Genomic DNA, 12,542 nt, shown 5'->3' on the forward strand with positions numbered 1-12,542 from the left:
TAAATAAATATATGAATTCATATACATTGATGTGGAATGCTTATATAATCTATATAAAATAAAAATTACATTTACTTTAAAAAATTAATATTCCATAGACATTGTAGCCTTGTATTTAAATTCAAAACATTCATATTATATATACATTTGTTTGAGTTAATATTTAAGAAATATTTGCCACTCAACTCAAAGATAAAAGTAGATATTAAGGATAATTAGGACATGATACATGATATGATATGTACAAATATGATATAAATTTTGCTAAACAATTTTTTTTTTCTAAAGTATACTCATTTTAAAATTATTTTTTCAAATGTATTTCTTTTAATTTACATAACTGCCCGTCAATGTTATCTGACCAATTACCCAATTTGAACACTCATTATCAACGCACGATACGCTGAAGCCACGTCGCCCAAGGCCCGGGCGTGCATTTTGAAGTAAAACAAGTTGAGAGTAGGTTCAACAAGAAAGGATTTATCTTGTATTAATATTCGACAAAAAACACGCCACACGGACGGCCAAATATCTCAAAACATCAATCCAACCGCAACGAACATCTCTGCTCTTCCACCCACATGATTAGCGAATCGGTGCGGTCATACGTGAGCCAGCATATGATCCAACGGATCACAACAAATAGAAATTTCTAGAAGTTCATCTCTTCAACTATTAATACTGCCTTCAATCTGTCGGGTCTCGCCAAGCTAGGGTTTCATTCTACAATTCCTTTTGTTTCTGCCTAAATTCTCTCGGCGCGTTCGCATTTTTCTATGCTTCACCGGTAAGATGGCTGGAAAAAGCGAAGGTCCGGCGATCGGAATTGATCTCGGTACGACGTACTCGTGCGTCGGCGTTGGCAGCATGACCGTGTGGAGATCAATTGCGAATGACCAGGGCAACCGCACCACGCCTTCATACGTCGCATTACCGACAGCGAGCGCGTCTAATCGGCGATGCGCGAAGAATCAGCGTTTGCCATGAATCCGACAAAACCGTCTTCGGTAAAAAATCTCTTCTTTCTTCAGATCCGTTAGAGTTATGATTCCGTTTTGAATGGTGCTTGTTTTTGGTTTTGAGCCTAGATATATGCGTTATTTGGGTTTTAGATTGTGTTGGCTTGATCTGTTATTTCTTCAATTTCTTGATTGAGTATGCTGTTTTACCTAACTAGGATTACGTCGAGTGCTAGGATGCTTCACTACTGATATCATGAAAGTTAGGCCTTAGATTGTCTTACGATCCTAGGCATTGTAGGATCTCGTTGATTCTATTTGTCAATAAGTCTTGCTTTTTTATTTGCATGTGTAAATCTGGAAGGCAGCATGGGTTAAGGTTTCGCATCGGGATACTGTTCTCATTACTTTCTAAAAGCTTTTTAGTACAAAAAAAAATTTTTTAATTCAAGGAAGCCTATAAATCATCCGTTTAGCCTTTTGGTTTCTATTCCAAATAGTAAAATTATTAAAATCCCATGTGTGTCTTCAGCTTCGCTGCTTTTAAATATAATAAAACAATCATTAGATTAATATTTATATATTATTTATTATTATATATTATTATATTTAATGATGCAGTGTAAGGGTGTCTGGCAGCAAGCAGGATTTAACGCATTAGGATTTTAGTAACATCATCTCTCTTTAAGAAGAAAATAATTTTAACAGGTCATTTTGGGTCAAAATCTAATTGGTGGCTCAACCTAAACTTGACTTATTTAATAAATGGGTTGGAATTACATACCCAAATAGGATCTGTAATAAATGGGTTAACTCGAATTTGAATTTTTTGGGCAAGATTGGCAGGTAGGGTCATTTTTTGACACCCCTAGCAATGACGAAGAATAAAGGGATAATGAAAGTAGTTTTAACTCCAGCCTAAATTGTGTAGATCTTGCAAATTTTAGGTTTTACTAAATCTTGAATTTGCTTATAAACCAGGATTACATCGTATTTGATTTTATGGAAAGTTTTGGAACTTCAAATTTTATAATAGTATGTTCAAGTTAAGTAATGCTTAAATCTTGCCTATAATAAGATACTGAATAACCCTTTAAAGTGCATAGAGAAATTTTTTGATACGAAATTTTAGGTTTTACTAAATCTTGAATTTGCTTATAAACCAGGATTACATCGTATTTGATTTTAATATTTTATGGAAAGTTTTGGAACTTCAAATTTTATAATAGTATGTTTAAGTTAAGTAATGCTTAAATCTTGCCTATAATAAGATACTGAATAACCCTTTAAAGTGCATAGAGAAATTTTTTGATACGCAAAGTCATGATTTTTTTTTTTTAAAGGATTGTATGAGAAGAATATTAGTTTGTAATAAGAAATCTCCTTATGGGTATAAAGTTGTCTAAGTATATTTTCTCAAACTTCAAGTTATGGTTTATCAAATAATAATGATTAGATTATGAGGAGAGTCAAGCAAATGATTATGATTAGGGGTGTAGGTGAGTTGAGTTGGCTCAAATAGTACTCATTAGTGAACTTGTAAGTCAGGTTTATAGAACCATGAGCTCGTTCATCTCAAATTATAGCTTGTATATCAAACTAGCTTAAGCTAGCTTAGCTCATGAGATCAAAGTCGTTGAATTTAACGCTTCAATGATCTCTACTTATTCTCATGCTTCGGAAGCATTAGTGAGCTATCGCCGCTGCCCTCGCCTATGATTTCCATCGTTTCTTTCTCTGCGGAGTCTCATTGTTAGTCCCATTACCGCTTTCTCCAACAAGCAATTGTTGCAGCGTTCTCTGTGACCACCCATTAATTAGTTATATGGAGAGCACCTATTGCTGACTTGTATAGCGAGTACTTGTAGCGATCTCTTGTTGCTGCCTTATTTAATTAGCTCTTGGACGACTCGAGCCACGTGCATGGGGTTGAGCCCTATGTTTTTTCTTGTGAGAGGACTAACTTGTTGAACATACAAGCTTAGTTTGAGTTTGCATTGATTAGTGCACGACTTGACTTGGCAACACCCTTGATTATGAGTAAATTGAATTGAACAAAAAAAAAGTAGTAACTTGCTAGTTTTAAGAAAATCTATGAAAACTTGGTGATATAGATCATCAATGAAATGAATCATAAAGACAGACATATTGTAGGTGAAATTAAGTAATGGAATATATTAATGAAATTATGGTTCATCCTTCATGCAACCAAATCAAATGATTTTATTAGAAATAAGAACATTTCATAATAAAATCATTTGATTTGAAAATGGGCCATGCACGTTCATCACAGCACTAGTTGCAACAGCCTTTATTTAAATTTATCACTAGGTAAGAAGAACACCACTTTTTAATTGCTTAATACTAATTAATAGGTCAACATCTAACTCCTAGAACCTTTGTAATACTAATATTTCAGATTGATCTGATATGAGATAAAGGAGTGTTTATCTTAAATTGTCCTTGTTTTCTAACAATTAAAATCTCCACTACACTCATCTTCTCCTTGCACCCTTCATTTCTTTTCAGTGTAATCTGATAAATGTGCTCAGCTTTTCTCTAACAAGCTTCCATTAAATGCAGATGCCAAGAGATTGATTGGCAGGCGATTCAGTGACGCGCCTGTTCAGGGTGATATCAAGCTTTGGCCCTTCAAAGTTATTGCTGGTCCTGGAGATAAGCCCATGATTGTTGTCCAATATAAGGGCGAGGAAAAGCAGTTTGCTGCTGAGGAAATATCTTCCATGGTCTTAATAAAGATGCGTGAAATTGCTGAGGCCTACCTAGGATCAACTGTGAAGAACGCTGTTGTCACTGTCCCTGCTTACTTCAATGATTCACAGCGCCAAGCCACCAAGGATGCCGGTGTCATTGCCGGACTAAATGTTATGAGAATCATCAACGAACCGACCGCCGCTGCAATTGCCTATGGTCTTGACAAGAAGGCCACCAGTGTCGGCGAAAAGAATGTTCTCATCTTTGACTTAGGTGGTGGTACCTTTGATGTCTCCCTTCTCACCATTGAAGAAGGAATCTTTGAGGTGAAGGCCACAGCTGGAGACACTCACCTTGGTGGAGAGGATTTTGACAACAGGATGGTCAATCATTTTGTCCAGGAGTTTAAGAGGAAGAACAAGAAAGATATCAGCGGCAATGCTAGAGCTCTTAGGAGGTTAAGAACAGCATGTGAGAGAGCGAAGAGGACCTTATCCTCCACTGCACAAACCACAATTGAAATTGATTCCCTCTATGAAGGCATTGATTTTTACTCCACAATTACTCGCGCACGTTTTGAGGAACTAAACATGGACCTATTCAGGAAATGCATGGAGCCAGTGGAGAAGTGCTTGAGGGATGCTAAAATGGACAAGAGCACTATTGATGATGTTGTTCTTGTTGGAGGCTCTACCAGGATCCCTAAGGTGCAGCAGCTGCTCCAAGACTTCTTCAACGGAAAGGAACTCTGCAAGAGCATTAACCCTGATGAGGCTGTTGCTTATGGTGCTGCAGTTCAAGCGGCCATTTTAAGTGGCGAGGGCAATGAGAAGGTGCAAGATCTACTCCTCTTGGATGTCACTCCTCTCTCCCTTGGTCTGGAGACTGCTGGAGGTGTCATGACCGTGCTGATACCGAGAAACACAACCATTCCAACCAAAAAGGAGCAAGTTTTCTCAACCTACTCCGACAATCAGCCCGGCGTCTTGATCCAGGTTTATGAGGGCGAGAGGACGAGAACCAGGGACAATAATTTGCTAGGCAAGTTTGAGCTCTCCGGCATCCCTCCTGCTCCAAGGGGTGTGCCGCAGATCACCGTGTGCTTTGATATTGACGCTAATGGTATCTTGAATGTCTCGGCGGAGGATAAAACCACCGGGCAGAAGAACAAGATTACCATCACCAACGATAAGGGCCGTCTCAGCAAGGAAGAGATTGAAAACATGGTCCAAGAAGCAGAGAAGTACAAGTCTGAAGATGAAGAGCATAAGAAGAAGGTGGAGGCCAAGAATACATTGGAGAATTACGCTTATAACATGAGGAACACCATCAAGGATGAGAAGATCGCCTCTAAGCTCCCTTCAGATGATAAGAAGAAGATCGAGGACGCCATTGACCAAGCCATTCAGTGGCTTGATAGTAATCAGCTGGCGGAGGCCGATGAGTTTGAGGACAAGATGAAGGAGCTTGAGGGTATCTGCAACCCTATCATTGCTAAGATGTATCAGGGCGCTGGAGCTGATGTGCCTGGCGGCATGGATGAAGATGGTCCCTCAGCAGGTGGCAGTGGAGCTGGGCCTAAGATCGAGGAAGTTGACTAAAAACTATTATTATAAGTTTTATTTTATCTTATCTAGTAGACATGTTTGATGAATTGTGTTGTACTTTCATACTTTTGATCGCTCAGTGTGGTATAAGTTTTTTAGCTCTATGAATATGACTTTTTATGCGAATAGAACTCTTATAAGTGAAATACTGTCACTAGCCGTTATTAATCAGATTAAGTATAATTACTTTTTTTTTGTGAAAATTGAGGGATTAGCCTATTCCATTATGAGTAAAAAGGTGTACAAATAAGGTAAAATGAACCCAAAAAAGAAACGAAAAAAAGAAAGGCCAGAAAGCTATAAAGCAAAAAGAAAAGATAGGAAAGACCTAACTCGTAATAGTTGGGAAAGTCATGAATGCTTATGAGAGTTGTTTGGGCCTTTTTGGGTGCCCTTGCTCCTAGTTTTACTGTCTCTGATTGATGGTAGGATTAGTATTTTTTGGGAGCTTAAGAGTTGGGTGAGTTGGAGAGTTGGTGAGTTGAGGAGTCTACAAGTTGGGTGGAAGCATTGTTGGCATTAGGCAGCTCACTGTGAGCTAAGGAGTCTTGGCTTTCTCCAGTTTCTCAGAGGTAGAGGCTTTAGAATTTGGAGATTCAGCAAGGATGCTGAATTTATTATTGGAGGCAGCCTTAGAGTAAATAGGGTCTTCTGTGAGAAGGCTAGATTCAGTGGAAGTTGCCTCAGTTGTTGGGAAATTGAGATTGGGTATTGGGTTTTCAATGAGGGTAGCCAAAGCAGGCGGGTTAGCGGAAGAAGTGTTTGGAACCTTGTCAATTAGACAAGGTACATCAGTCACAGTGATTTGAGCAGGGTGAGTTGTCAAACTCTGGTTAGGGTCTTGAGCGGGCTAAAATACCCTTGGAGTTTTTAGATGGGGCCCTCATTCTAGGCCTCCGATTAGTACTTCTCCCTCTAAAGATTATAGAAATAGGTTGCTTCGGGGGATCGGGATTTGAAGGGTAGGCGTTCATGGTATGATTCAGCAACTTACTGAGTCCACACAATAGAGGTTTCCACTCATACTCGATCTTGAGGTCAAATACTTTACCAACCACAGAAATAGGAACCGATTCAGGGTAGGTGGCAGAAGAGTCAACTTGAACACAAACCCTAGCATAAGTTAGCATGGATTTATAAGACGTGAGAGTGTCAACAGCTAAGGTATCCTGATTTTAGCGCGATTTCGAAAATGCCAGTAGGGGTCCAACAACAAAGGGGTAGATCATGAATTTTAAACCACATGGGAACATAATTAAACTCTTCACGTTTGGGACTAAAATGAGGTGTCCACTTTTGGAAAATAAAAGGTTTTCCAAGAATAAATCATGCCCCACGAGACTGCACCATCTCTTAATCTTCTTGTGTAGAGAACTTAAATAGGAAAAAAAAAAAAACCTTCACTGAGGGAGACAAGCATCCTAGCGGAGTTTCTCTCTCAAAAAAGCTAGGACTTCAGCTTGATAGCCCTTTTCCATAATTACTTATCACTATGTAGTTTAACCGCAATCATAATTTTTGTATGATTAATATTTTTTTGCCATTTTTTGATATAGGCTTTGTTTGTGATTGATTTTTTTACTGTTTCTTAAAGCAATTTTTTAGCATAAAAAGTAAAAAAAAAAATTTACTAGAAACTAAAAAGCTATTTTAAAAAACAATAAAAAAGTTGTCTCAAACTAAATCATAATTTGCTAATAGTTTAACGAGGAATGGTTTTCCATCTATTAAAATTTTCGGAATAAATATAATGTAGTATGGGTTGGATTGGACAATTATATGTTATTTAAATTGTAAAATAAATCTAATGAATACAATTGAGCAAATTTTTACTAGGTATTTTAAATTAAAATTTATCTATTTTATTTGTGGCTATTGTTGGCTTCCATGGAAGGCGAGAGTTCGAGAGCATTAGCCATTAGCTCATCATTTAATATTTTTTTAACCAGAGCTTCAAATCCTAAATTTAAGAAAAGATGCAGATTCTAAATATGCTAAGCAAAACTAGAAAAATGGTTTGATAGAATAAATTATTGTAGGTTATCCTACACAATAATTATCATAGAAAATAGGGGAAGCATCAAGTGTCGAGTTATGTACATAATATTCACCTAATAATTTTGCCTTATCATAATACAATCTCCATCACCCTCTTCATCTCCTTCTCTTCTTAAATCATCTTTTATGTTTAAATTGTCTCCATCCCTCTCTCTCTCTCTCTCTCTCTCTTCTAGGAGAAATTATTTTGTGAGGTCGAACGCAGCTTTATGTCTGTAGGCGAATTAGGCGCAACCACGTCAGTGGTATCAAGCTGCGGTACCAAGCGGTACTAAGCGGTACCGAGCTACGATATTGAGCGAAGGGATGACATGACACATTCTAATTGGTCTCAGGACGGCGTTCGGCGTCCACACAGAATCATCCTCTTCTAGATCATTTTTCATGTTTATATGTATAGACCCTATAATTTTTTTCGCTCTTCTTGTATGACAAATAAAAGAATGATTATCTTGAGGTACATATTTTTCATCATTTTGTTTTTATAATCTGCATAGGATTGAGCATATTATTCATCTTTCTACAATTTTTTTAATTTTTTAGAAAGAAATCCTTATTATTCCACAATATTCTATCTCCCCCCTCAACCAAAAGGGCCACATACTAAATCGAATCAAAATAAGTTTTATTAATGATTATAAAACTTTGAGGTGAAATCATCTTCAATCAAACTAGTTACCAATTACAATGATATGGTATATATGTTTTGCTATATAATATTGCCGTTCTTTGGATACAAATTCTCACCTTTTATTAAGTCACAGATCCTCGATAAATCCATTCAAATTTGATCGGTTCAATCAAAAAGTGATTTTTTTTCTTTTATTTAAGTGAATTTAATCTCAAATTCAAACCTATAAGACATTAAATTCAAGATTTTTTTAAATTGGGAACTTAGACCGATTAAAATGAAGGACAAATTTTTTTTCTTGTCTCTTTTTTTTTGTCTTCTTTGTGATGGTTTTGTGGGAATTATATTTGACATTTTCATTTTTTTGTGCGGCTTTGGCGATGGATTTTATGTAATAGGATTGCGAGGTTTTTGTCATGGAATGCTCGTCTTTCCGACTACTTTGGAATTATAGGCGAAGGAGAGGGAGATTTCTAGATTTGTCCCTGAAGAAATCTCCATGGGTGAATCCTTCATGACCTCTTTGACCATGGAGAAACACTACCCATCGATCTTCTTATCCATGGAACCCTTTAGCACCAGCGCCACTGCCATGGCTGCATCCCACAAGGAATCCGAGCGCGAACTAATCATCCTACAGAGGCAGAAGATATCCCTTTCCCTTCCCGCGCCTGACATCAATCTTCCCCTCTCTGCTGATCGCTCCGCCTTGCCATGGAGCTCGGATTCATGCGAGAGACTTGACGCCAGCCTTGGTCCACATGCCAATGAGACTGAAGCCACCATCTTCCATCTCCAAAAGGAGAGCAGCCGAAAGTGCACAAAGAGGGGGGAAAGCATTTGGGGGGCATGGTTTTTCTTCAATTTCTACTTCAAACCCATTCTTTTGGAGAAATCCAAGGGCAAGATCACACAAGATGGAAATGGACTCTCTGGTTTTGACAAATTTGATCTAAAACTTGATGTTTTCCTGGTTCAGCATGACATGGAGAACATGTATATGTGGGTTTTCAAGGAGAGGCCCGATAATGCGTTGGGAAAGATGCAGCTTCGGAGCTACATGAACGGGCACTCTCGGCTTGGCGAGCCACCGTTCCCTTTCACTGCTGACAAGGGGTTTGTTCGATCCCACCGGATGCAGCGCAAGCAGTACAAAGGGATATCAAATCCACAGTGTATTCATGGGGTAGAGGTCGTGAAATTGCCTAATTTGGCTGCTGTTGCAGAGGCCGATCAGAAGAAGTGGGTGGAGCTTACTGGTAGGGATCTAAATTTCTCCATACCGCCCGAAGCCTGTGATTTCAGTTCATGGAGAAATCTCCCTGGTGCTGATTTAGAGATTGAGAGACCTCCTCCTCTATCAAAAAGCAACTTTCTTGTCTCTCCTAGGAGATTGCTAAATGATTCTGGGTTGAACCAGTTGAATCAGGAAGGTGATATGATGATTCTATCTCCAATAAACCCGAAGCGCAGAAAGGATTCACCCCCACAAGCCATGGATGAAGATTGTTGCTTGCCTGTAAATTCCTATTCCGATAGGCCTCATGATATGGACTTGCATCAAGGCGAGCCTTCATGGATCAATCATTTTAGTGGTGTGATGAGACATGTATGTGGTCCAGTTACTGCTGCCAAAACAATATATGAAGATGATAATGGTTATCTCATAATGGTGACCCTGCCTTTCTCAGATCAACATAGAGTGAAGGTTTGTTGGAGGAATGGTCTTACTCATGGAATAGTGAAGATATCTGGTATCAGCACTGCTCGAATGCCTCATATAAAGAGACATGACCGAACTTTTAAGCTGACAGACCCTTCCCCTGAGCATTGCCCTCCTGGAGAGTTTGTCAGAGAAATTCCTCTTGCCACTCGAATTCCTGAAGATGCTAGGATGGAAGCATATTATGATGAGACCGGCACCATTCTAGAGATCATGGTTCCCAAACGTGTTTCTGAGACAGAAGAGCACGAAGTTCATGTCTCTATGCGTCCCCCACATCTTGGAACAAATGATCTTATGCTGACTTGAGTATGTTAAACTTGTGATTGAGTACTTTTACTGCTTAAAATTGTGATTTCTCCATGAAATCAAGAATTCTTCCGTCATCTCACTTTGTTTGGTTAGAATTTGATGGAGAACACAATCGAAACTCAAAGGAGATTGGTATGGTTTTACTATTTCTATGTTACTGTCCCTTAAATCAATTTGGTTTCTTAGATTTTCTTGTTGGAAGAGCTTTCTGCTGTCTACTGTAACCTGTAGATAACTTGTAGTTCCCTTTCTCTACTGAAGTTCAACAATTTTTTTTTAAATGCCATGTTCAGTATAGTTATAGGCGGAGGATTATCTATTTTTCCTTCTCTTTTTCGCTTGAAAGGACAAAAAATTATCAATGTTGTTCAAATAAAATGTTCTAATGGAATCATTTCTATTAGTTAGCGTAGTAGGAATTGATCTACTCCATGGGATGTTGATGTGCTGATATTTCATATTGAACTGTTATGCAGGCCCTTATCACAATGTCAACTAATACCATTCTAATTTGTCTTTATTGATGTAGTAATATTTGTTCATATTAAGTCCATACAATATGATACATTACTGGATCATTTTCTGCTGAGCAAGTTCTACATATAATATCATTTTGTTCTTATATTTAAGACTCGGGATGATAGGTCATTTATGTATATATTTTTTTATATTTTTTGTAAGCTGGTGGCCTCTTTCTTTTGACCGGCTCCTTATTGATGAAAATCTGCCATGAGTTCAGCTGCAGTGGAATATATATTTTAAAGTTACTATATTAGGTTTAAAAAGAAGCAGCAGATCTAATTATAAAAAGTGGATGCCAAAATGGGTTAAATGGTCGGATTTGGGTTTGACCTTAAATTGATAATTCGACCGGTTTAATAAACAGGTCAAAATGTTAGACTCAATCACATCTTGCTAGCAACTCAAATGAGCTGAATTCGGCCAACAATCCATTATGATTAATTTGAGAGTTTATGTTAATTGATAATAAAATAAGAAGATCATACTAACTTGCAATAGACTTTAAGTATAAATAAATAAATAAATGAGTCACTTTTAGGTCTAAATTAGTTTCACGAATTAACCCGAATTCAACCCATTTGATAAACTGGTTAAAATTATGAACCAAAATCTAACTCTTTTATTGAATGGGCAAGTCCGAATCAGATCGGATTAGAGGCTCGGCCCATATATTGACACCCCTACTTTTTAGAGACCTCGGAGATATCTATTTTTCTAATTCAAATAAAATTCATAGTACTTAGCCTGATTTGGACTTTTTGTCTTTATTGTTGACTTGGTTGGGTTTTGAAGTTGATTTGATTTTAAATAAACTCCAAATCATGTTTAGTTGACTTGAAATAGAAAATAAGTGATGAAAATAAGATATCAACTTCTTGAACTCCTTGATGTTTTACTAGGAAATTCTTAAGAAGAGTATGCCATCAACAAAACTTAAAATTAAAAGAACAGAGGCTGAACATGCTTCACATATGGAAGGGCTGCTACCAATGCCTGTTTTGTTGCTAGGTTTTTCCTTTTAGAAGTTTGCTGACCCATTAGTAACTTGTTTAGTTTTATTAATTTTCTTCTGCAATTGTTTATTAATACGTTATGGTATATGCATTGAATTTATACAATATAAATTAGTTCTATGTGGTGAGAAGACAAAGTCTGGAAAGAAAAGGAGCCCTCTCTGGAGTTCCTCAATATAGTCACCTCTCTATTTCCTCTTTCATTTTTCTCTCTTTCTCCGGCTCTGTTAGATGTCTGACTCCTCTATATGGAGTCGTATGACCCCCTTCATCTTAGGTTTTCCTCTTCTTCCTTCTGGGCCTCAGTCTACGAAATTGTTTTTCCTAATGATGAGACCACTGCCGATGCTTTCAAATGGAAAAAATGCGCTTTCTTCTCGGAGTTCCTCTCTGATGGATTTCCCAGTCTTTTTCCATCATCCTATGGACTCTATGGTTAATTTCACGTCATATCTGATTACCAACAGTGCGAAACATTGGAATCTTACATTAATCAGCTACTCGCTTGATAAACATCCTTACTATGAAGCTCTTCTCACTAACATGAAAAAGTTTGGCTCCTCAAAGATAATCTTGCTCTAGTAGCCTTATCAGATGATTTTTACGTTTTTCTCAATTTGAAGACTATGATGTGATTTGGTCTTGCGGACCTTTGTTTTTTTACTTCGAAAACCTTTCATCTTGGAAAATGGTCTCCATTTTTTGTTCCTAAACATGAAGACTTCAATCCCTCTGCGAGTCAAGATCCATGATGTATTGTCAGTGTGCGGGAATCCTGAAGGTATTTCTATGATTGCTAGCTTTGTTGGGATACCTTTAGCTATCGATCGGCTTACTGCTAAGAGATTCCGTCTCACCTTTGCATGTGCTTGTGTTAAAATTGATGGGAAATCTGAACTTCTTGATGAAATCCCTATTTCTCTTCATGGGATAATCTTTAATCTTTAAGCCTAGCATGACTAAATACTGCTGTCTTGTGAATTTTGTGTTCCATTTGCTCAT

At 37.6% G+C, this 12,542-nt stretch overlaps 1 protein-coding gene, 1 long non-coding RNA gene and 1 pseudogene across 2 annotated transcripts; all 3 read left to right on the forward strand.

The window, feature by feature from the left end:
* Positions 1 to 777: 777 nt before the first annotated feature.
* Positions 778 to 5,449, forward strand: LOC110114122 (annotated as a pseudogene).
* Positions 1,650 to 3,024, forward strand: LOC114580980. The gene is made up of 2 exons (XR_003702779.1): positions 1,650 to 1,906; positions 2,092 to 3,024. It is a non-coding gene; the product is annotated as an uncharacterized LOC114580980 (long non-coding RNA).
* A 2,891-nt stretch (positions 5,450 to 8,340) lies between the features above and the next one.
* LOC110114131 lies at positions 8,341 to 10,412 on the forward strand. Its single transcript, XM_020846901.2, has one exon. The coding sequence runs from the start codon at positions 8,470 to 8,472 to the stop codon at positions 10,000 to 10,002; it is 1,533 nt and encodes a 510-aa protein (XP_020702560.1). The 5' UTR covers positions 8,341 to 8,469; the 3' UTR covers positions 10,003 to 10,412.
* The last annotated feature ends 2,130 nt before the right edge of the window (positions 10,413 to 12,542 follow it).

Source organism: Dendrobium catenatum, unplaced genomic scaffold (assembly GCF_001605985.2).
Source record: "Dendrobium catenatum unplaced genomic scaffold, ASM160598v2 fragScaff_scaffold_133, whole genome shotgun sequence".
Taxonomy (NCBI): domain Eukaryota; kingdom Viridiplantae; phylum Streptophyta; class Magnoliopsida; order Asparagales; family Orchidaceae; genus Dendrobium; species Dendrobium catenatum.

Coding starts and splice junctions, on each gene's coding strand:
- LOC110114131 (XM_020846901.2), top strand. CDS start 8,470: ATGGGTGAATCCTTCATGACCTCTTTGACCATGGAGAAACACTACCCA.